Below are 26269 nucleotides of genomic sequence, written 5' to 3'. Positions count from 1 at the left end.
ATCCTCAACAAAGCATGTCTACCAGCATTCACTAGAAACAACACCTAGCTCTGTTGCCCCTAAACACTGAGGTTTATTCTTACAGCTCACATGAGGCTTCACAGATTAACACCCAACCTCATGTTTATAAAGGTTTGCTAATGCCACACGCGCACAACCTCTTTTTCCTTTCTATGTAGTAAGAAGCAAGTATATCATGACACGAGACAAGGAGAATTAAAACAACCAAAATTCAGTATGAGTTATTTCCATTAAAAGAGCATTTGTATGACAAAATCAAAACTCCCACGTACAGAGTTCCAAGTAACCTGACTGCATTGCTATTTATATTGCATCTCCTATATCACTAACGTTACTACTACATTTTTACCGAGACGAGACTGTGCCAAAGCTCGAGGTTGCACGAGACATGGAGTGCATTGCTTACCATAGCTGGGAAGTGCTTCGACCAGCTATAACAATGCAATACTGCTGTGGGGACTGGGGACTGAACAAGAACCACAACACAGAACCCACCAGGAAAAATCTTGCACAAGTCTTAGCATTGTTCTAAAAAAAACACTGCAGCAGCAAAAAGCTTGTTGGTCTAAACCAACACCCGCTTTTTCTTACAAGAGGTCTCCCCACTTCACTGGGTAACATCCAGCCCTCCGCAGAAATTAACTGCAACACCAAAGCTGTTCTAACACCTCTTGTAACCTCACTTGAGCGACGCTTTTCCTCTAGGCAAACAGAAAACTTTACCCTCTAGATTAGCATGTTCCAATCCTAAAGTTCTGAGATACAACAACATTGGCTCAGTTATAGCAAAGGGTCGTTCACATCAAGTTAAGGCTGCCCTCAACATAAAAGAAAAACGTACAGGACACCCAAAGTATTCATGTCTCCCACACAGCTCATGGGAAACTGAGTCTTAAAGAAGTCAAGGAAGCACAGACTCTCCTGATACAAAAGCACAGAAGTTTTACAATCTGATTGCTGGTATTTTAAAATCCCCTATTGTTACAAACAACACCTATATCTTTCAAAACTGTAAAACCGCAGGAGGAAAAGTTTCCATTTCATCTTACTTGTGCAATTGCCAGCATCTCTGGAGAATCAGTTTCATGTTCTGAAAAAGTTTTCTCTGTTTTAGTCCCTCACAAAGTAACAGGAGTGAAAAATCACTTAAAGAAATTATGATCTTATGAAAGGCAGTCTCTAAGTACAGCCAAATTAAACTTTAAACTCATCAAAACTAAGCTAAAATTGTAGCTGTTAGCACACTTTCCTCATATGCTCAGTAAAGTTAGAGTGTATGTACACACACATACCTTGACACACTTATACAAGCAAAGTTACTGCCTTAACAGCCCAAGAACTAACACGGAAACTGTTTATAATTATAATCAAATTTACATGTAAAAGAGAGCAACCATGCTGAATTTCAAAGCCCACAATGGAAGAGTAAGCACAAGGCAAAAGTGCAAAGAATCAAATTTGTGCATAAAGAAATTCTCCAAAAGCAACGTGACACCAAAACCAAACCAGTCTCAAAGGCTACACCTTACGGGTAACAAGCCTGAACTCTTAATCTTCAAACATCTGATGGTCTGGAATTTTTATTTCTGCAGAGTTTATGTAAGGGCCTTTATAAACCATTTCCCATGTCCATGTTAAGAAAAAAAAAATTTTTTTTGCAATACTTATTTGTGTATGCAGTTCAATCAAAACAGTCCTCTGCAAGCAAATCCAAGCAGAGCTGCTACTTTGCCCATGTCAATTTGGCAGAAGAGGTCTAGAGAAAAATATGGCAAACTACTTGGTGTCAACGCTGTAACCACCGCTGCTCCCAACCACTGCAAACAGGGTACTTGAACAGGTCGAAGCAACGCTTCAACTGGTTTTAATTGTTACACCACACTCTTCCCCTCCCACCTGGGAGGAGACAGGAGAGGAGCCACCAGGCACTGCCAGCACAGGAAGACCCTCACACAGCAGCTGAGAGTCTCTGGACAAGAACTGGTTTGCTGATAGGCGGATGACTGACCCGTGAGAACACCCCACCTACTCACCTTACAATCAATTTAAAAAGCCAAACACAAACTGGTCTTCTACCTAAAGTTTGTAAGATTATATTCTATTTTCTACCTAGACCAGAAGGCAATGTTGAGAACTGAATAAAAATCAAATACATATATAGTTCCTGACAGTAACACAAGGTTTTTCTGAAAGCAGATTAGCAAGAGGTATGGCTCAGAGTTCAACATGTATCAGTCAACACCTGCCTTTAAGGTATCACACTTATTTCTATAATTATATTTAATATCATATGAAATCTTTTAATTTATTTTCCAGTTATTGGAAGTTTTGCACTACCAGAAGTGTAGATGATACAAGAAAAATATTTGTAAATAAACATCAAATATTACCAGGCCACAACAACAAAAACACCCTCACTTCCTTCTATGATTCCAAGCATAGATATAGTCATCATGACATTAAACCCATTAGTGAAATTCTTCAGCCAGCGTCAGGGAGTATTGTTTCAGGCAACAGGTTACACTTACCTGTTCATCTTGCCAGCCTGACTTTAGAAGACACTGTCAACTAAAAGACATTAAAAAACAGGTATTTTATTTCTAGCCATCTAAGGCTCTATTTACAGGAAAGTTGGAATCAATAAATTGAAAGAAGCACAAGTTTCTGTACTGCTACTTCTGAAATAATTTTGCTCTGGATTAAGTCAGTCTGTGTAAAACTGTACTACAAATAACTGATGAAATGTTTTGGTAAACAAATCGTATACACTTAACAAAATAGGGAAAAAAACCCTTCCTTCAGTTCAAAGGAGCCGTAGAAATGAATCTGAAAACACATTTCCCTTACCTAAATACCCTATTTCCCATTACGCCCTTTCACTTAAACTGCATAACAACAATACTTTCACAACTCAATATTACAGTTCCTTAACTGTGTCACAGCAAGCTATTTTTAGTTACAAAGGCTTAAGCGAATACAGTACGCAACTAATGCTTTTTAGGCACACAATTAGGACCGACTGCCGAACTCCTAAGTTAGCCCTGAACACACGGGTAGATACAAAAAACCCCCTCTCTTCTCAGCTTGTCGTCTCACGTGCCTCACAAAATCTGCTTCTGTGCCAGGCAGTTGAATCTTACAAGGCAGTACTTTCTAAGCAATTTTTTTTTAAGCTGGCTAGGTTTTCCACACGAGTTTCCTCTTATGCAGATTACTACCCAAAAAACACAAAGAGGCAGAGTCTTTGCTCCTTGTGGAGTTACCTATATTCAAACCGACCACAAAGTAGATACAGAGCATCTATAACCTGATTCATTGCCTACTTAGTTCCTGTTTGTACAAACCTTAGCCTGAACTTACAAGGTACGAAAGGGAAGACTTGAACCACTGCTCTGGTTAACAAATAGGTTGCTGAAAACAAACACCGCCAAAATGGAAGTATTTCTCACTTAAAATATCAATATTACCCCCCCCAAACATTTCAGTAAAACACAAAAAAAACCCCCATTGGGTTTGGTTTTTTAAAATCTGCTTACGAAATACTGTTTCTGGAAGTGAAGAACATTCCCCACAGGCACAATGTACCACGATCCTGGACTTCCAGGTAACCCCACCTTTAATACCAGGACAATTCATTTAACTGGGAAGGTACTATTTAGAATCAGGAAGGTTCGCTGATGTTTTGGACAAACATTCTAGATCCAAATTATCACCTTCTCCAATACAACACAAATTAACTGGAAAAATTCCAACAGCTCTTACTGAGAAGTCTGGAAGTCACAATGGAAGCAACGAAGAAACAATTTACTGTACTCAACATCTACATATATTTGGACTCAGCCAGTAAGAAGAATGACCTTCTACTGAGCTTAAAACTGGAAATTAATTATACCTGAATAAGCACATTTATTATCATTTTCCCTGATAAAGGGGAAGTTATAGTGCTGTAATTTAAGTCAAACTATGACAATGGCACAATTATGATGTCCTGGCCCTGACCTGACATTTCTAAATGGTAACAGAAAAGTAAAAGATGCAGTTCATATCGACAGTATATAATAAATTAGAATGTTAGGCCAAATGTTATGTGAGAAATAATTCGCTGATACTTAGCACATCAGTTAGAATATATAGCACTCTGCTGTAACTGTCCAATTACTTCCACAACATATGATCCTTTAAATATTAATAATATTGTTTAAATGAAAAACTTATACACAGCTGAAGAAAATAATGTCAAGAGAGTTTGTATGTTGCTATAACACTGCAAATTACTTAAACAGTTGCTTGGGCAGAATTATTGATCCAACCAGCTGCTACCCTGGCTGCAACAAAAACGTATCAGAAGCACGGAGAAGCTGGAGATACCTCGGCTCTATCTGAATCTGATTGACCTCAGTGGCGTCCCAGATAATGCAGAAGTATTAACCAAGCAGCACAACTAATTTGCTGGATTTACATTCTATTCATAGACAATAAAATGAAAAAAGGAAAACAAGAAACTTCAAAGGAAGAAGAGGATTTTTTAGAGTGCTCAAGGATTAGTCTTAAAAAAAAAAAAAAAAAACCCAGAAAAACATACCGAAATACGATTTAACTTCAAAACTTGTTAAGAATCTCACTCGGAGTTCCTATAGTGCCAGTGACAGAACCTGGCAAGAGACCTGAAGAGGAATCATTGCAAATCTTTCTCTTGTACTTCTTCCGTAATCCTCCACAAGTGCCATTTCTGACACATGATACTGGACTACACAAACCATTGGTCTAACCTAGCATGGCATGGATTCTTAGAAATCTTCTTCCTAGAAATTTCAGCAGAACAAGATGCCACTATGTTACAGATGTATGCACAGTATCACAAATTTGATTAAAAAATTAAAGAGAATTGGGCAAATCACCACTATCTGTAAAATTCTAAAATATATTATTTATCAGATATATAGAACAAACTACATGAAACATTTCTTCATTTAAATAAAAGCTGCTTCTCAGCCAAGGGTTAAAACACAAGGTGGGGTGGAAACAGAGAGGAAGAGAAAGGGACAGAGAACAAGAGATGAAATAAAGCACATCTCCTCTCTCCCTCCCACATTAAAAATAATAATAATTAAAAAAAAAATATTAGAACTTGCCCCAATAAAGAGCCAAAATATTTGTCTTCTGCTTGAACTTTTACATAGCTGACCATTCAGAGCAGTCCAAAAGCAATTTACCGAAAGTCGCCTACCTTGTCAAGAGTACTGCTGTAACTGGGCTGCTGCACCAGCGCAGCGCAGCCCGCCACCACCGCTCTTTGACTCAAGCACAGCCCGCCACTGCAAGCTCTTTCACTCAGTCATCTGCACCCACAGTTCTCAGCTGTTTGTCAACTTTCTGAAACAGCAGTTCTCAACTTTTTTGTTCCTCCCTATTTCTCCCTTTAAGAACGGGCTAGATTGTACCTGGGGGAAGGTACGCTGTTAGGAAGTTGCTGAAACGCAGTGGAGAGACACAGCTTAGGAGAACTGGGGCTGCTCTGGGAAAGCCGTGGGTCGAGGGAAGGCTGGATGAGCAGGAGCTGCCCCACCAGCAACCGCTCAGCCTGTCATGAGTGCCACTGAGGGGGACGAGGACAAGCACTGTGGCTCCTGCTGCACCCTTGGCCTGGCAGACTGTGCTCCTTCCAGATACCTTCCCCGCTGCTGGGAGGAGGAAGGGAAGGACATACCTCACTTGAGTAATCACTAACATACAGCGAGAAAGACAAGGCTTTCCTCCAAAATGTTTAACACACAGAATCACAAAACCTCCTTCTCCACAAAAAGTTTAACAGAAAGAGAAACTCAGTTTATTCCCACAATATACAAGAGCTTATTTTCAACACATGCAAATGATATGCAGAAATGCCCTATGAATCTACTACCTGGAAATCAGATAACGCAAATCTACCTACAGCATAATGATATTCATTGGCACCTCCTCACGTACTTTCATGCAGGAATTAAGCAAGACTTTTCAGGAGTTCAAACCTCCTATAGAACACAACATAACCAACTGCATATGCTGCATGTTCCAAATACATTTATGAAATGTATTGAGTCATATATTTTAGTAGGTTATTAATAGTTGGTGTTGGCAGAGAAAAGCTACATTTCTCTAAAAACATAAATCATGTAAATCTAGTCATAAACATTTTTATGAGTAGATTTTCTATAAAGCACTGTACTGACTTAGCTAGTCAACCCTCAACCTTTCCTAAGGGGTAAATTAAGTATTAAAGTACATCCAAGGTGTGGCATCGTATCAGTTTACCCTTAGTGGTAGTTACACTTACACAACTAGAGCAAGTTATCCATCAGCTTCATCATTTGAAACCAGAAGCCTATAACAATGCTGAATTTTACCAAGCGATTCTGAGGGGGGAAAAAAAAAATTACCAGTGGACAACGTACAGTCTGAGCTGTGTAACTACCTATTATGTCACTACAGGGAAAAAAAGTTAAAATAACCATTTTCACACTACATGATAATTATGCAATCCGCAAGGTATGAAGGTAGTGAAAGCATGCTGTCTCGAGCACCGTGCCTCAGAGAATACATCAAATATTTGTCTGACCTAACTATGCATTTATCATTTCTGCACTAGCAATCAATAAAAAAGGAGAGGGGAGAGAATAAGTAACTGGGTAATGATTTCACCTTCGGCAATCAACATTCATATTCAGCATTAATATTCAGGAAATGCCCCAAGTCTCAATCATTAATGATTAAGTATCACCACACCCTGGAATATTTTACTGCATATCTGTACTGACATCATGAGATCCAAACTTCAAACGTAATTGCTTGCCATTTTAAAGATCTTCTTGGAATTAAGGGATGCTGGCTACAACAGCATATATAAACCCCACCTCTGTGCTAAAGCAACAGTCAACTGAATTTAAAAAAGCTGTAGTCTCAACTTCCAACTCCTGACTACTTTGAGGACATATGAGGACATTTTTTAATATAAACAATCACCTTCTGAGTTTAGGAAATTTAAACCTTAGGCTAAGAAGGACTCCTTCTATTTAATGAGACGCAATCCATTATCATTTCAACTCACTTAGCATCATACATCCCCTACAGAACTTTCCAAAATACTTACAGCCACACTCCTGAGCTTGGACAGCCCAGCTTTTAGTCAACACTAAGCACACACAACTTGCTTGAGGAATCACAAACACTCCTTGACACGCAGCATCGCACAGGAGTTCCATGTCACAATTCCATCACAACCGCTTCAGCAGGCACCTGCACACCTAAGGAATCCTTTACACCATGAGCTAAGGGCGGCCCAGAAGGCTGCTGGCAGGTACCAGCAGGCTCTTCATGCTCCTGCACCAGCTCAGAACCTGCCCCTGTAGACAAGAGGTGGGCCTGGACCCACACCTCTGACTGTACTCACACCCAACTAACCCTGACAGCACATACATGGGTTTTGAGTCCTTAGACAGGCTGTGGCAAGGTCCTGAATGAGGACTTAACCTGTTCTTCCAGCAGCGATGGAAGCACATGATGGCAGATGATGCACTGCATCTGCAAGCCCCTTCACATCCACCAACTTGCAAGGGGTCCTGCAAGTTGCCTTCTACCAAATCTTAATTCATTAGATTTCCTCAACAGAATTAACAGAGAATTCAGAAGTTCGACAGATACAATTCCATTGTAATCACTTTTATAATACTTTAAAATGAAGCTTCTCAAAAAATCTAATCCAAGAACTAGAGATTTCAATGTTTAAATGTTTACCACCTTTTCCAGTGTTATTATTTTTAAAGATACTTAAGAAAAATCTGAAATAAGTCATGTATTTACTTTCATTTTGCAAAAAAAAGACATTAATTTTTGTGGCAAATATGTTCTCCACAAAGTAATTGGGTGTCCTTTCCTGTTGAAATAACAGCTAGACAAAAAGAGAAAAGCAACAAGCAAACTGAAACTTATCAAACCAGATGACATGTTTGCTTGAAAACCTAAAGTTTAAGACACTGCAGTCACATTGAGTACCATGCCATACACAACTACTAAACAAAGGGTTAACATACAGTATGTAGCAGTTAATTGTCATAGATAATAACAGTTAGAGTTCAATAAATTGGTAGAAAGATTATAGTGCAGTTTTATTACTACCTCCAACACTTTTACTGATGTGCTTATTACTTTTTTTATAGCATACTGCTCTTGAGCAACCAGTTTATAATATTTACCCTTTTAAAACTAGGTATACAGAGAACACATATACATAAAAAAGGGCAACTAAGTTTACATGGCAATACTGGTGCAGCAGCTAACACATCACATACATATAGTAATTACAGTCATCTTGTACGGACAAATCAATTTATCAGCCTGGATGCAGAAGACAGCTGCCAAAATCCACACATCTTATGCATTACAAAAAAGCATGACCTAGGACCAGCCGTCTTCTCCTAGAAGATGAGGATAAAAATACCACCACTACAAACAGTTTTTGTATACACATCACACACAGAGACTAATTTTCTATCTCTAAATTACCTCCACTAGCTGCAATACGTCAAAAGAAATTTTAATCCAACACAAATAAACCTTAGAAGTTGAACATGGTAAAAACTACTACCTAGTAATACTACCTACTACCTTCATTGTTTTTTAACCATTTCCAGGTTAGTTCTTTTGTATGCCTTCATTAATTCAATTTATCCTTAAACCTAGAATTACGCAGTATTCTTTTCAGTCCTCACATTAAAAGCAACAAGTAACCTACCATCAGCTGACACAAATTCACTGCAACTGCAATTGGTGAATAATGTACCACCCCTCTCACACATACCACAAAAACCAACTCTTTCGGGCATGCACTCTTTTGGGTCTGTGATGTAGACAATGAACATACAAACTCTAATTCAAAATGTGTATGTTCTTTTAGTAACAGCTTCAAGTACCACACTACCTTTAAAACATCTTGCACTCCTGTGGAAGCAGGATAGCAGGAAGTTGTCTTGCTACGATAAGCTGTCAATTCACACACCGAGTGTTTATTTTTTTGTGTTTATCTGCATCACACAGAAAATGCCTCCTAAACGAATACCATTTCTTCTTGTCCATTTCACCCTGAGCAATGGCAAAATGGAAGCTTCTTGAGAAGAACACCTATGTGCACATCCAGCGCGTAAACACAGACCTAGCACAAAACAGCCTGCATATAAAAGCCTCGCTATGTCTGAAGCATGTCCGACACGTACATGTGTCTTCCACGGACACTGAACCTGTAACTCAGAACAACATCCTAGTCGCTGTATAAATTGAACCAGTGACTTGACATTATCCCCATTTCTGACCCATTTGCAGTACACTCTTTTACTTTTTACTACTCTCACCCAGAAGTGGAATAAGCACATTTCTAAGACCACCACCTCAGGAAAAAAAAATTACTGTGAAGGAAAGCATTAAATTGTGACTGGGACCAACAGTCCTCCAACCCAAACTTGTAGGACAGCTTAATTCACTGATAGCTTAATGGCACAAAACCTGGTAATTCCAGACAGACTGAGGGAAAGTGAGTGTTCACAGTGTCAGAACCTGCTTAAAAATAAATGCATTAGAATTACTTACTGCTTTTCAGGAGTTACTTACAGAATTTAAAGCCACCTTTCATATAGGCAGCCATTGGCAATGGTGTCCTAAATTAAAATGAACTCAAATTAAAACCTTAATTCAGGTACTTTCTAACAAATCTGTGTCCTCAATAATGTTGCTTTAGTCAGTCTATGTGTAATATATATTTTTCTTTTTGAACTGAAACAAATCCTAGAAACTTAACAATCTAAAAGCAGAACCATTTTCCCAAATCAGTTTTAATTTTCATTACGAAATCCCTTGCTATGGCAGTCTGCTGCTCAGATCACATTTTGCACAGGAGACAGAATATAAAAATAAGCTCTATTTATTGCTTTATAAGCATTAAAGCATTATCAAGTAACAGGCGACCTACACACAATCTATCATACTTCTAGTCTGGAAGGCCTTCCAGGTGATAAATATTTTAATGAAATTCAACACACTGCAAGTGCACCAGCATGAAATGAATAGATAGTGATGGCTGTGGAACAGCAAACACACAAACAAAAATCTTCCAAAACCTTCCAGTTAATTTGCAGTCTGACTAGAAACACAGGAAGTCAATACAGGTCGGAGAAAGAAATACATATACTAAACTAATTTCTGCCCTCTTGGGTCTAAATCCTGCCCTCTGCTCTATGAAGCATAAACATAATCGTGCTTCATTCACTGAAAGGAAAAAAATAAGTTTTTATTTAATAGTCTTAAGATTGCTTGATTAGTGCTTGGAAAACAAAAAGCACTACTTAAGTGCTAAATATTATTAGCTTTTTCAGAACATCAACTCCAAACTCACCACTCCTCATTTCCTTCTCTCGTAACTCTCTTCATTCATGTCATCAGAAGGCATCTTATTTTCAGCAACAACTACTCACTACTTTTTTTTTTTTTTTTTTTTTTTAAATGCTGCTGGATGTGCAGAACTACTGTTGAGGTTGCTTGGCAACTAGTGAGACATATCAGAAAGAGATAAGGTCCTGAATGAATGGAATTGAAGAGAACTATATTTGGTTTCATTAAGAGATACTAATGCACCCGAACTATAGCAATTTAAATTATCCACACTAAGGGGAAATTTTGCTTTTCTTTCAAAATACAGACATCCATAATCACAGAGTCCCACTAAATCCATTAAGCCACCTCCTCAGGCACGTACGTGTCTGCCTGTACAGAAGAGTCTTCAGATTCATGGCTTTTACCTGGGTTAGCAGTTTGGTACAGCAAGGAATAATCAGGTAACACAGCCATTTAGTAAGTATTTTGATGAATTTTAAGCCAGAGAGGATAGGTGAATACTTCAGTCTGTCTTTCAGTATACAATAAGCCACTGTTGCCACTGTGCTTCTCCATATACTTCAGTATCAAGTTGGTATTTCAAATGAAGATTTTTCCTGAAGGTCACAATTTGAAATGAGATAAGATTGAGCACCCAACTCCTGCAATGGCAGAGAACTGATTACAAAAAGTCTGCCCTAATAATTCAAGGAGGTCAAAAAAGCCTTATGCCACAGAAGATGGAAATGCCTAACAGTTCCTAGTGAAAAGTGAGAGTTTCTTTCTTATCTTAAGCTCTTCAACTAACTTTATCTGTATCACGTGAGTGAGAACCAACCAGTCTGGCACAAAAGAGGATCTTCTAATATCACCTCAGACCCTGCCCAATCTTTGATGCTTCAGAAGAAGGTGAAAAGAGTGACATAATAGAACTAGCAAACTATCTGAAGGGAAAAAACAAAATGAAAAGTCAAACTCCATGCTTTCCCACTCCTCTGATGCCTGCAGGCAAACACAGGACTCCAAGGTTTCAAGGCTTCGAATACCAACACAGAATTGCGCAGATCATAATGATGTTCAGGGTAATAGAAGGAAAAATAAAAGCTCAGAGCTGCAAAGGAAGTGAGTAATTTGCAGCAGACGAAGCAGGCTTCTGCTTCCCCAGGCCAGAGTGGCCACCACAAGCATGCACACTTGCATCAGGAAAGCTGTATCTCCAGAAGATGAATTAAAATACGGTTTAAAAATAAACCTGTCCTTCCCTAAAAGAGTTCAAACGAGGCTTCCTCATCCCAAACAAATTATTTCAGTTGAAGTATCTCTAATGCCAAGGAAGTGAATCTCACCTGTCTTAATTTTTAGGTATCTTTCTCACATAGCACTACCTCTACACAGCAATGAAATCATGTTTAGACATCCTACTTGTGAACCTTGTACAACTACTGTGGCATTTCTTTTAAATTCTTCCACATCCTTCATGAAGTGAAGACACCAGCATGGGATATACTTTTTTAATAACACTCTTATCAGTGTTGGTCCACTTTATTACTCATGTTTCAGCTTCCCTTTTTTTAGACATCCAAGCTTGCATTTATCTTCTTGGCACTTACTAAGGTAAGTAACTAATTGACTTTCAAGTCCTTTTCCAATTTTATAGATACAATCTACATTCTGACTCCCATGAGACTGTCTCACATTCAGCTGTTTTAATAAACAAATTTCTAAAGTACAACTTTTAAAGACATGATTCAGATCACCCTAAAAGAGTAACCAGACCTTCCCAGTATTAACTACATGGCCAGTTTGCAGAGGGATCTCAGGTCAAATCGGGCCAGCAATCTAAGGAATTATTTTATATATGTACCCACTAGTTCCCTGGAGGCTTTCAAAGTGGTCCCACTCATTGCCTCTTATTAACCACTGCACTGAGAGATCTATCAGTAAACATTCCTGTTGCACTGTTAATATTACACAATGCAATTTTAAAAATCAAAATATAATGTGATATTACATCAAATACCAAAAAAGTTGATTTTATCAACTAGATCTACAATCTTTCCAAAAAGGCACAGGTTCATTCAACAAAATCTCACTATATGTGAAACCAAGCTGACCATTAATAATGTTCTTCCTATACATCCTTGTTGCAAGAAACCAATAATAAATTAAAATGCCCCTATTTGATGCCAAGCATCTGGGCAATCTTACTTTAAGCAATGGAACTGTTCCCCTTTTACAAAGAATTATAAAGAAATTAACATTAGCATTTCCCACCATCTCTCACATAGTTCCTTTGGGATTCTTGTCCATTATTCATTGAAAACATCCATATTCTAACAGGTGATCCCGATATTTGCCCTTCTCACAGATGCTGAACTTCCTTTTCTATTTGCAAGATTGTATAGGATGGATATATACTTTTTTTTAGTAAGGAATAAAATATCTATAGAATAGGTATTGTTGCTTTTTCTACATAACTATGTATTATTTTACCTCCTGCATCCAGTAATAAATCTATGCCAAAACTGTTTTCATATTGTCCAAAATTATCAGAATGGAATCTATTAATTTTAATTTTAAAAAAATAGGAGTCTCAGCTGATTCTAGCTAATCCCAGAGAAAAGTAAATTTTTTAAAACTTATTCTGGGACTGAATTGGGTGAATTTCCATTTCTGTCTAAGGGCGATATATCTAGTAGGCCTTTTTTTAAAAAAAATAATGCGTGCATATTAAATAGTACTTACGGACATCATCTAAGACTATCACTTCTGTCTACTTTCCCTTTTCCTTCTCCCTCTCCCTTTTGGACAACTCTTTTTTATGTTTCCAAAGTAAGAAAAAAAAATTGTGATGAAAAAAGCCAGACAGTATATTGCCTACATTATTTAAAAGTGTTTTTTTCTGTCTCCATACAACTGTGCAAAATGAGCAGAAATGCTTTACTAAACTCAGTCTTTTTCACTTTTTTGTAGCCCCTTGTTTTCCATTGATGTGAAAAAGATACTGAGGTAACAGAACGCTATGAAGTTCTTCGTCGATAAACATGAGGAAAGTAAACATATGATTGCACAAGATGCAATTACACAAAATGAAGACTGTCCAATTAAGTGAAGGCAAAACACAGAGGCAGTACAGAGCATCCGGAGTTCCCAATGGTTTGGTGAAATTAGAGTCCAATGACATTGTTCCCTCTCATTTCATTCAAGACACTAAAAGGCAAAATAGTTACATTTGCAATTTTTAAGTGCCTTATGTGTAAGTTACAGAACGTATTTTTAACTACGATGTTTGGCATAAGCAGAATGTGTTCCTATGCGTAACTATTTTAAAACAATATTAAATCATTTTTACACACCAAAAGTAAAAGTTTGCATCTAATTTACAGGCATCTATTTTAGCATGCTTCAAAACCCAGCACTGAAAATTCAGTCACTTCCTACACTAGAGAAATTTAACAACAAAAACCCCAATCAACCACATAAAGCAAATCTTCCAGAAAGTTGTATAACGTACTTTCCACAAAATACATTGGACAAAGTATCAGAAAACTTACAATTCTTACTGACACTGACCTCTGCAACTGTTTTGTCAAATATTTGGAAGGACAGAAAGCGCAGGCCAGGACAGGAGAACTAGAGCTGCTCTTCCTGACCTGCATAGGGACTTGGGGCTTGTATAGTAGACTGGGTCAGAGCATTATTAGCCTTCCCAAGAACCTCGGGTACTTAACTGAGCCTTTCTCCTTTCAGTTTTCTCACTTGTTTAAAGAAAAAAAAAAAAAAAAGGAATCCTCAGTTTCGCATTGTGCTCACAGGCTTTTTTTTTTCCCCAATGCAGTGCTGCAATTATATTCTCATTTCAAAAAACAAACAAACAAACAAAAAAATGTATTTCATAAAGTCTCTTCAGCAAACAGCAATGTCCTTGTAATTATTATACTTCGCATATTTTTAAAAAAGTTATTACAACTAAGTTTTCATCTTTATCTTAAATGGTCTTAAACTGTTCAAAGCAACGCAAAACATGTGAAGCTATGCCAATCACTGTTATGCAATTAAATTAAAATTCATGAAACTAATTAGTTTAATTTTTCCACAGTAATGTCACATTAAATCAAGTTTAGCTAGCATATTTATTTTTTTAAGTTATTTAAATTATCAGGGTTAAAACAAGTATTATATATAGTTTTCTGAACTTACTGTGCTAAGTGTCCCATTACACATTTTTACTCATTAAAAAAAAAAAAAATCAAGCAAGATATGAGCAAGGCATCCTTTCTCATTACAAGCTTAAGGAAGAAACCTACTTCACTGATATCCACTTCCTTGCAACATCTTGTAATTAATATGAACATTTATATTATATAGATAATGGTACCGACAAAACAGAATAAAAATGTCTTAACTTGAAGGAAACAAAAGTGTATCTATGCATGTAGACCTGCAGACAAGAAGACAGTATTTAAATTACAATGATTAAGAAGGCAATAGTAAATCCCCCAGCTAGCTGTAAAGTTGCCATTCAAGGCTAAATGTAATGTCTGCTGGGACTACGCTAAACCTCAGAAGGAAAGACTGCACACCTCTGCCTGCTCCGTTAGTTCATCCACCGCTCTTGGGAGGCTACAAGGGTGCAGCTGGGAGAGATGATTATTTTCTAGTGCCTTAACTAAAAAGACAAGTGAACACAATGACTTATTAAATAACCCTTTGGAGAATACAGTCAGCAACAGGTAGCGAACAGAGAAAGTCACAAGCCTTCTCATACTTTTGTAATAGCAAATACCTTAAAACAGAACATCTCATCAAGACATTCCACTACTGCATTCCTCAAAAAGCAGGTAATTTTGCCCCTTAGCTGTCAAAACCATACGTCAAGGTATTGCTGTTTCTAAGTAAGCGAGCTCAGCTGTAAACAAGTAGTTCCGATTAACGGCATGTTTACATTAGAGTACAGTTGTAGAAATAACTATTAAAAGCTGGTGCAGCTACACTTGCACTGTATCCTAAACACTTTGCATTTACTAGGAACTCAAGATTCAATTGGCAAAGTAAAATGGAGGGCGTATTATTTTTGACATCAAGATTCAAGTTACATTTGAAAAAAACCCAACCAACCCTTCATCAGTGGAAATTCCTTCATTTCAGCTCGAGAGCTTTTAACGAACAAGATCAACCTGAACGCTTTCTGTATCTCAGCTCCGCATCAGAGATGGGACTTGAGCAACCCTAGTATATAAATGCATGATATATCTAAAAATAAAGATAGAGATAAATTTGCCTGCTGGATTATACTTTGAAGCATTAGCTATGCCTGCCTTGATCTAGGAGACACTCGGGAAGGATGCTTACAAAACTGGAATAGGAGTAGTGTTTTTCATTTTGAAAAAATCCTCAGAACCCCACAAACCTCCTCCCCCAGCCCAAGAGCAGAGAAACAACAGGGCACATCACAGGACACAAGACAGGTTCTTACTGAGCCTATCCCACAGAGACCAAAACAATGCAGGAAGCCCAGCAACCTAAGAAACAGGAACAAGAAGTAACACTCATATCTAGATTGCTAGAAAGAGCTGAGAAAAGCACAGCATTTATTAATAATAAATTATATCTTACGGGACAAACACACTATGTTTTAACATAATGAAAATTTAAAAATTTCCCCAGCTGGAATGACTAGCAACAGATAAAATGTAGCTATTTAACGAAGTAAGGAGAATCTTCAGGGATTGCGATAATGTGAATGTATAGTTTTAATACCAAAAAGGTAATTTTCCATGAGCTGAAGATGATGAAAAGCATTCTGTTAATATTAAAGCAATTCAAGCATCCATCTGGATCAATTAGTAAAACCATTTTTTTACTGGGAAAATCAGAGCACTGCCCAGTCTGCCCATCCAAAACATATGGGACAAGAAGAAATCCAGTGAGATACTACAGGAGGAAATTCTTCACGTAGTACTGATTCTGTCACACCGGCAAGAGAAAATGTAATCAGGTCTAATTCTTGAGAAGAGCTGGGGAAAATTTGATACACCAAATTTTTTTCAGAAAGGACACTGAAGTGTGCAGTATAGATATATATATTTAATATTGTCCATACAGACTTACATTTTTGAAGTTATCTGAAGTTTTTCAAGGGTATTTAATATCGTTTGTGATTTATTAAATAACAAATAAAATATGATACACTGGCTTACACTAGTAGATGTTTGCTTGAGATAAAAAAAATGGAGAAAAACACACCACTTCCATTTTAACTCAAGAATGCGCCAACTGAAAATATTTCAAAAAATACTCTGAGTGAATTGAGGATGACTAGGACTTCTTTTTCTCTCAGTCTCACTCTCTCTCAGATACTGTTGTTCAACTTCAACCAAACTCAAAGCAGGGTTGCCGCTGCAGAGATCAGTTTCCAGAAATGAAAATCAGAGGCTGAGTATAAGAGAGACCAAAATTAGTGCTCCAATGAGGAAAAGCAGGAAGAGTTCATTTAGATCTACACCAGCCACAGCACATGCTGACTTTGTCCAGGTAGCAGGAAAAGCAGAAAAAGGAAGATGAAGGACAGGAAAACCCAGGAGTATTTAGGGGTCGGTGCTGGAGGCAACATCAGGGTCATGGACTAGAATGAGGACTGCATCGGTTGGAGGAAGAGGAGATACTCTGAAAGCTACAGGTCCTGTGGGGAGGAACTGCAGATGCTGCAGGGGACTAGGAGGGACTACTAGAGAAAAGATTTGGGAGATGCAAAACAAGTTGCAGAAATCAGACTTCACTAGCTCAGCTACCAACAGAACAGTTTATTTTCTGTTTTGAGAAGGTAAAAGGAAATTTGCAATTCTGTAAAACAGGGTTTATGTTCATTGGTTTGCTTCTACCAAAACTAACAGGTAAAATCCCACATCTACCATCAAAAGTCAAAATCCTCCCAGACCCATTCACAATGTTTTCCACACAGCTGAAGTCGTAAGCTCTCTCCTCTCTCTTTTGCTTCTCAGATTACATCACTCATGCTATTCCACTATTCATAGTCATTGCCGTCCAAGCTCTCTACAGCTCTAACTACAAAGCCTTCTACTAGGTTGATAGCTGCCTATGCATACTTAAAAAGCTTTTGTGGAATTTAAACCTCAAAACAAATAAAACTACAGCCATATTTTTGGCCAGTCCCTTTACATGCCAAATCATGTTTGCAACATACACAAATTCAGGGTAATTCAGCTTAAAGGGACGAGCTTACTCCTGATTTTGTTGTTCTTGTTTTTTAAATCAGAAAACGGAAATATTTAAAAAGCACAAATGTCAAGTTGCAAAGCCAGGAACAGTAATTTAGAGGACTGAGAGCTCTCAACACTCAACACCACATAACTGGTAGTTTAAATACTGCTTTGCTAAAAGAATTCAACATTTCCCAGCAACCAGTAAATGCAGGTAAGATGCAAGCTCTGCTATGAGCAACACCTTGTTTCCTATGCAATTATAAAAATAAAGACATTTTTATGTTCAATTCTCACTTTCCTTCTTTTACCTAAGTAAGAGTTTCTTGAAAAAGCAAACACACAAACCAGGCAGTTGAAAATAAAGCACAATGTAAAAATGAAAGTCTGTGCTTTCTTTCAATACTGTGCTGTCATCTCTCCATTTACAGTTAGCCTCAGCCCACCACGAACATCTAAAAACCAGATAGAACTAACCAGCTTTTTAAACTTTTAGATTCCTTCATGCATCACTTTTCTGTAATACTTTCAGGAATCTAAATTGTATCATTTTGCACCCCCAAAAAAAATATCTCACTTGACTTGCATTAAATATTTTAATGTCTTGATTTCAGAATGCCTTTGAGCAAGGTAAAGGAGTTACTCTATTGACTATTACAATATTCAGCACCACAGTATGTTAGTACTCTTTGCCAAATAAGGACCAGCGTAGGTATTACAAACTATCAGAATTTTCTGCAAACTCATCTGACAGTATTTTAAAAAAATCACAGCTGAGTAGTAGATTTAATACAAAATGTTTGCACATGTTCCTAATGGAGAATGTCTCATATCTTAGGGCAAGATTCTACAAGAAACTTTACAAACCCCAAAACTGGAAACTTTTTTTCCTTTTTTCTTTCTAATATAACAAAATATTAATGATGCTTCATTGAGTACAGGTTTACTTTTTCCCCTTTGTAGAAACAGAAGTACTTCCAAAGAAAAGATAATTTCGAGTACATAAACACAACATTAAACATCCTAACAATTAAGGCATTTCTTGTTTGCTGAGGTTGTTTAACATCACTGTATAGTACAGCCCATTCCTTTCAAGTTGATGGAAGCGATATTTAACTTGCATAAACATTTTGCATAAACTTTTACAAGCTCTACGCAGTATTCCGTTCTTAATCATAGTACTTATTCGTTGTTGGTATACTCTTGTCTTTTGACAAAACTCACACAACTGTGTCAGTTCTTAGGACAAGACCTAAAATAGACTAAAATACATATCCTGCTCCCCTCTCCACCCATACCTTCACCTTATGTTCTACGGCACAAATTTTGATCAAAACCCACAACTAGTTGTTCAGCTGGCATGGAACTTTTTCATAGTCTTGAACGTACATGTACACACCATTTTTCCAGCAGAGTAACACCTCATCCGTGTCCTGGAACAGGAGCGGAGGAAAAAAAAAAAAATGCTCTCTGCCTCACATCTGCAGAAGCCTCCCCCTATACATTGTCACGCAAAGACAGAAAGAAAGAAAGAAGAGGGGGGAGGGAAATCACACACACCAAGCCCCAACCCCCCTCCAATTTTCACCGTTTTGCTGTTAAACACTGGGAAAAAAATATTTTCGTTGCCAGTATAGTAAAATACAATAAAGTCAGTTTGTTTCTTGGCAAGGAACTGACCATTCTGAAAACATGGTATTGGTACACAAATCTAAAGGAACTGTAAAAACAGAGCAATAACATTTCTGTATACAAACTAATATTAGCCGTTAGGAGGGAATTCATTCTTCTAAAAGACTCAGTTATAAATATACTTTTTCCTCACCCATAACATTAACTTCCCTTCCATAAAATCACACACATAAAAAGACCAAAGTTAGTAAACAAAACACAGCATCAGATAGCAGAAGAGTAAAGTTACTGAGACAGAAGTCATTTCAGTCACGAAAAAGACTGACACTGACCAATGTGACCAGATAACATAATTTACTGGTTTATGTGAAATAATGGCGGTACTGCTGTTCAACTTTTGGTGGATGAGATGCATAAAGAAAAGATGATAAAGCATAAATAACTACTTTTCCTTCCTCACAAACTACTTAATCTAGGTCAGAAACAAGTTGCCCTTTAAGAGGGCAACCTGGCTTTCTTAACTCCCTCACTAAGGCAAAATGATTTTTAAAAGTACAAGAAAAATACAAATACATCTGTCATCTTGAAAACAAAGTTATTCAGTTCTGCTTCTGCCATCGTCATTAACAGATTTGATAATTACACAAACTCCTGTTCAACACTTCAACATACTAGTTTAAAAAACACTGTAATCATTATACAACATCATCTGGGAAAGTGAGGCTGAGAAGTGTCATCTAAAATTCTCTATAACCTCGAGACTTCCTGAATCATAAATACTATCCAAACTTACTAATCACAAAGGCAAATTCCCCTTATTTGTCAATCTTTGTAGTGGATTTCGTAAGTCACATTTCAACAATTTATTTCTATCTAAATATTTCTGCTTGTCCCAGTTTTTCCCATGACACTTCAAAATTGTCTATCGCCCTTGCCCATTTCCCACTTTCTAAAATTGTGCATGACAATGACCCTCTCCTTACAGTCTGTCAGCCAAACCCACAGTGATCACAGAGGGGAAAGAAGACTTAAAAAAAAGTCAGTGAAAGGTCATCATCTTTGAAGCAAAGAAACCCAGCCTCAAGAGAAAACAGAAGAGAGTTATTTTTTCCTCTTCAACCTGAACTACACATTTACGTTCATTCTTCCAACTATATTCCTTACTCCTTCTGCCCTCCCTTTCTCATTTTTAATCTTTTCTTGTCCATAAAGATCGGCATCTGAACTTCAGCACAGTCAAAAAGAGTGGATGCTCACAAATTCAGTATGCAACAGCAGAGACCTACTCCTCTGGAATAGCCTCATGAAAAGACAGCTGAAGTGTTGAGGAGGGAGGGAAGGAAAGGAAGGGAAGTCACAGGCTTCCTGCTATTACAAGCCAAATTTAAACCCTTCCTACATCACAAGGGGCTCTGTTGTTGGCAGTAATGCAGCGTACAACATTTTGTTGATACGGAGTCTTCATTACAGTTATAAGGCAGCTCTTGCATGTTAAAGATGAGGAACACTGGAAGAATACTGCGGGGAAGCCACGCTCCCATTATTTATGAAATTGCTATAGGGAGACATCAGTTGATAGCACGGCCAAGAGCTGGAAGCTGGCTAAACCCTTCCAAAAACTCGACCCAGAAAAACCTGTACATGCCTTGCTTCTCCAATATTTTACTCCATTTACCAATGATACAGCACTGTTGCTTCCCACATGCCACCTTCACAACAGGAACAACAACAAAATATTTCTGTCTCTAACTCAACTACAGATTATAAAAGGAACGTTGAAAAATTTTTAAACAGTCTTTACTGTAGTTAACTTGGCTAGAACTTTAACCACCTTCAAATTCACCTTAGCATTATTAACTATTAAGCACATTAATTACCTGGAACACTTGATTCCATACAGTTTCTCAAATAATTAATTAGCTAAAATGATCAAGGATTGGAGTCCCAGAGGAAATTCTTCAGGTTTTGTAGAACTACATAGATCTCACCTTATCAAATGCTACAACAATTCACCTAAATGCACATGACAACTGTCCCTTCATCTGTTTAGGAGCAGAATCCCAAAACCAAAACAAATAAAAAATCCTCACGCTCACTGAAGGAAGATAGTGCAATTAACTCTGGATATCCTGTTTAGTCATCAGAAATTACGAACAGTATTTAAGCAATACTAAATAAAAACTTCTGATTCCCTTGTTTGTAGCACATTAGACATCTTTCGTAACAGGTATCCTCTTTCTGCTTCAAATTTCAATTATTACAGGACAACCAAATCAAAGACAAGTTTTAGACAGAATTTTAAACTGGATTTCTTTCAAGCCACATGAATAAGCTGCACCAACAGAAATAATTCAAAACTACAGTTACGTACAGGGACACTAACATTAAAAAATGTCTCTTCATCTCCAGCATACCAGTTTTCACAACCTCCCTGCTGTTATTCACCACATCAACTGTGGTGTTGTATGCAAGCATGTTTATGTTCTAGAATGACTGGTAAGATTTACCTTTCCTACCCTTCCAAAAAACTCCGTGCTATCTCTCTCAGTAGCTGAATCCCACATCATTTTTCCACAAGGTTAAGTAGGCCAGAAAGCAAATGAATTGGGCAAAAAAGATAGCAGGGAAAGCAGGACAATGTCAGGAAGCAGTTAGTTACTTTGAAGAAAATGCAAGTTACTTAAATTCTCGCAAGTTACATGTTAGTCTTTCAAAACACTGAAAAACAGCCTTCTCCCCCCTGTAAAGCGTGTGTTTCAATCTACTGATTATTTCTGGCAACAAAACTCTAAAACTAGACGTATCATAACTTGTACATTTTACATATACCACTTTTTAACTTGATTTTTATGCACCTGAATGTTCCAACACATACTACCCGCAAAAGGACAAGCACAAAGGACTGACTGCAAGACAATGTGCCACGGGGTGGACAACGTACGGTTCTCGAGCTGCATGCAGCTCCCCCACAATGCACGAGTGGCTCCAGCGCCGGCGTGGGCTATGTGACTGGCAGCACGGCTGCGCTGGCATAGGGCTGCTAGGTAATCCAAACCTCTTGCTACAAGAAGGCAAAAGCCAGCAGAAGCTGCTGAGGCCAAATTTGCCATGTTGCCCCGGAATCCAGCTGCTCGCTCAGCTCAGCCCCAGCCTACAACACAGAAGTGAGATACTCGAGGAACACGCTGCTGTTGCAAATGCAAGAGTGTGTCCCAGTCCCTCCCCAGCTCTGCAGGCTTTGTATAATGGGTCTCTGGGCTCCCAGTTCCGCACAAATTTGGGTATGCAGCTTGCACGGTTGAGAAGGTTATCTACCCCTGTAATACATGATTCATTACACAACAGCAGCATCTCTTTAGGAGCATCTCTATGCTTAGAAAACTTAGAACTGTGTTGGTTAAATGGATTGATACTTCTAAAGGTGCCAGGGATCCTTGACTTCTGCTTTCATTGATGAACTTTTTCCTTAGCACCTCATGTTGAGAGCTGCTACATCAAAGTCAACTCATGCAAATCTTTTAAGTCACACGAGTCTTTTAAGAGGTCTTTAGTAACAAAAGCAGCCAAAATAATGGAGACAACTCAGCAGTAACAGGATACAGGACTGGGCACTTAGGAAAAAGAGCTGTCTTGCATAAAGAAAATAGTCCCTATAAAGAGCAGCTAAAAACATGTAGCACAGAATGTAATTTATTATAAATCAGTCTGAACTTTCTTCCAACAGACTGTGTACTTTATCCTGAACTAGCATTTGAGGATTAGGAAGAAGTATTGTCCAGGCTCCTTGGCTAAACTTTTAGCTCAGACATTCTTACTGAAGAATTAACTACTGAAAGACTAGTGAAAGCTTCATCTTCCCAAAAAGACAGGATTCACAAAAGAGATTATACTAGTAGAAGCTAGAGGATGCCAATACAAAAAGATTATGTTTGAAAACAAGAAAAACAAAACCAATAATACAACCTAAGAAAATTAAACACAGAGAATAAGCTCTGAAATTCCAACACCTTAATTCAATTAGAATTAATTTAGCAAGTTTTGCTATCCGTGCGCGCACACACACTCACACAGAGACGCTTACAAGCGTAAACTAACATGCAGAAGAATCTCTTCCTATTCCCTGGCAAGGTTAGATGAAGAGTTAGCAAACACAAATCGTTCTCAGACAAAAGCCATAATTTCCATTTTCCCTATCCTAATGCCATTCCCCTCCTCACAACTATCAAATCATTGAACTGATTCTAAGTGTAAACAAGAAAAGCTTTTAGAAACATAATTTTACACAAACATCTGGACAAGCAAACACACCAGAAGAGAGAAGAAAATCTGACCTATTACCCTCGAAATTCATAGTACAGTCTTACTTTGTGAGAAGACAGAAACAAAAGCCTTACTTGCTCTAAATAAAGAAAATTGCGTACATTTTGTACAGTAACAGGAGATATGTTTAAGCAGTATGAATCTGTGCTATAGCAGTGTCAGCCATGTTGTGAAAAAAACTTCAGTTAAAAAAACCCACAAAACTTAAGCCTTAATCAAATCAGCTATACTGAACCTTGATATAAATTATTTCATACCATTAGCTCTTGGTATTGGTGCGTGTTTTCTTCAAGTTAATGTCTATTATTCTCATCTAAAAATATACATCCAAATTCTAGAGATCATCAAACAGCAGCAAGAAGAAAACATAAAAAACCAGCAATGACTACCGTGCAGTGCACAGACATAAGGCAGGTTGTAAAGTGAAAAAGCAAATGCACTTACTCAGCATTAAATCCATTCACATGCAAGATCCTCATCTGTTTGACTATTGTGCTTTTACCGGATTCACCAGCACCTAGAAAATGAAAGTAAATTAATTTCAGAAGGAAGCATGAGTGATGAAGGGACACACTAGAATTTTTTCTTCAGGGTAAAATCGAGAAAGTTGGTTTTCTCAGTGTAAGAGTGAAAAGTGAAAGAAAAAGAAGTAATTGCCACTGGAAACTTCAGTTGTAGCTAAAAATAAATGCCCAGCTCAAGTCATGTGTCAGATCTGAATCTTGGATCATTTCACTATTCATTTTTCCAGTGTCAACGTTAAAAGCAGACTGCAGGGTCTGGAAGGAAAAAGGACAACTACAACATCTTATAGAGAACAAGACAGGGAACGTCAAAATCTGCTTGCCTCATCACTACTATCTGATGAAGGGAATGACTGAAGTCCATATTAAACGGAAGCATTTTTGTTAGATCCTAAAAATATTTTAAGTTTGGCTGCAATTATCATCACCTAGTCAAAAGACTGAAACTTGACTCACAAGAAATAAATATGTAGATACTCACATCTGAAAAAGGAAGGCATCCCTTTAAGCCTCTACCCGCAAAGCTACAGAAACCTCCTTCTTTAATTTGTGTCTTGTAAGCAACCTCCCACCCTCTCTACATGTTCCAAATCAGTCACATACACGAGATGCAAAGACCACCTTTTGCGGCTGCATGCTCCAAATAGCCCCCCCACAGCTCTCCTTTGATTCCCTTATATACCTGCAGTACAAAAACCACGCTCAGCTTTACTCCAGTTTCCGTAAGTAGATGTATGCTATTTCTGCTGTGCTGCACGGATGCCAGTGCACAGGGCAACCCATCTGCCTGTAGTACCCGTTTTTCCATGCACGCTAAAGAGACTTGAAGAGCAGCATTTAACTGAGCTGCTCCACACTGCCAGATCAGTAGTTTTCTATATAAAGCAAACGTATTTTTGCAAGAGTAGTATCATAACCTGGCAAAATTTAGATAGATTCCCCTTTGCACCTTCTGGCTACTCATTTATTCCTCTCATTAGCCCATGTCTCAACAGAAAACATTACGTCTGTGGCAGAATGGGCACAGAGATACAGTTTGTATTTATAGGATGCCAGGCCTCTGCTAGCACACATGGACAGCACAAGCCTCCATTTTGAGCCTCATGTTCAAAACTGTATTTTAGCAGTTATGTTTCAAAGTTAATTTTCTAACAAATGCATTCCCCTCTGCTTTCTCCCTTCCCTTCCTTCTCCCTCAAGAATTCCTAATAGTCCTGTTCTTCTCTCCATAAAACCTGCTTGCATGTTTCGTCACCTTTTTCCTCTCCTTGCTCACTGATGTTTTGTAAGTATTTAGAGAGCAGTTTGTATCTACAACTCTTTATGCAAGCACCACTTCTTCCCTGAACCACTGTTTTATAACATATACACTGTCTCTTCAGGCATACTGCACCACACAATAAAGACAGGTGGCAAAACTGATCAAGAATTAGTATCTTGTGTTTAGATAGAGACTGGGTCCTCTTCACAACTAAGAATTATTCAGGAGTAGCAGAATATGTGATGGTTGTATTTCCACTCAGAACAATTAATAACAAAATTGCAGCTGTAACGATAAATCACATCTTCTATTTACAAGCATTGGGAGCCAAAATCTTCATTTCAACCAAGAACGGGGGTAGACAGTTCTTGCATTTGCTATAAACGCATACAGTTTGGTATTGACATACCTGGGTTCTCTGGTTCGGACACAACACCAGTGAACCAAAATGAAGTATTCTATCTAAATCTCTGTGTAAGTCTGTTTCTATATTCAGCTACTCGTTAAGGCCCTAGTCTTACCAACAATTATGCATACATTTAACTTCACCACCAAGGAGAGTTCCATTAATTTCAGTGAGACTGCTCGTGGCAGAAGGGGCAAGCACGTGCACAGCGGTGGGGCCTACAAAAGGCAGTGCGAACCCGTTAGAATATTTAGCAACTCTTCTTTGCTTTTATTTCAGTATAATGTGAAAATATTAAGAATACTTTCAAAGTACTTTTTTAAATTTCGTGTGTCTTACAAAGTCAATGTAACATAATAAGAGGGACACAAGCTTTTTTATTTTTTAGCAGTGAGTTTGTGTTCTAGACTGTCCACAATTCCTAACAGCCACCGTTAGGAACTGCAACAGCTGAACTATCACTTTAAAACACACACACATACATGACCTT

General features: G+C 37.9%; 1 protein-coding gene across 4 annotated transcripts in view; it reads right to left on the bottom strand.

Annotated features, from left to right (window-relative positions):
• Positions 1 to 26269, bottom strand: part of GNAS (GNAS complex locus) — a 157780-nt gene that overhangs the window by 70157 nt on the left and 61354 nt on the right. For 2 of the 4 annotated variants that reach the window (XM_086474948.1, XM_086474949.1), the window contains exon 2: positions 24033 to 24105. In XM_086474948.1, coding sequence (XP_086331074.1) covers positions 24033 to 24105 — 73 coding nt within the window. Of the gene's footprint in view, positions 1 to 17651; positions 17655 to 24032; positions 24106 to 24593; positions 24603 to 26269 lie in introns of those variants that run through there. The other 2 variants (XM_086474950.1, XM_086474951.1) reach the window with 2 other exon arrangements.

Source organism: Leptosomus discolor, chromosome 17, assembly GCF_034619465.1.
Source record: "Leptosomus discolor isolate bLepDis1 chromosome 17, bLepDis1.hap2, whole genome shotgun sequence".
Classification (NCBI taxonomy): domain Eukaryota; kingdom Metazoa; phylum Chordata; class Aves; order Leptosomiformes; family Leptosomidae; genus Leptosomus; species Leptosomus discolor.
Note: the sequence above shows the minus strand (reverse complement) of the source record. Positions and strands in the feature narration are given on the sequence as shown.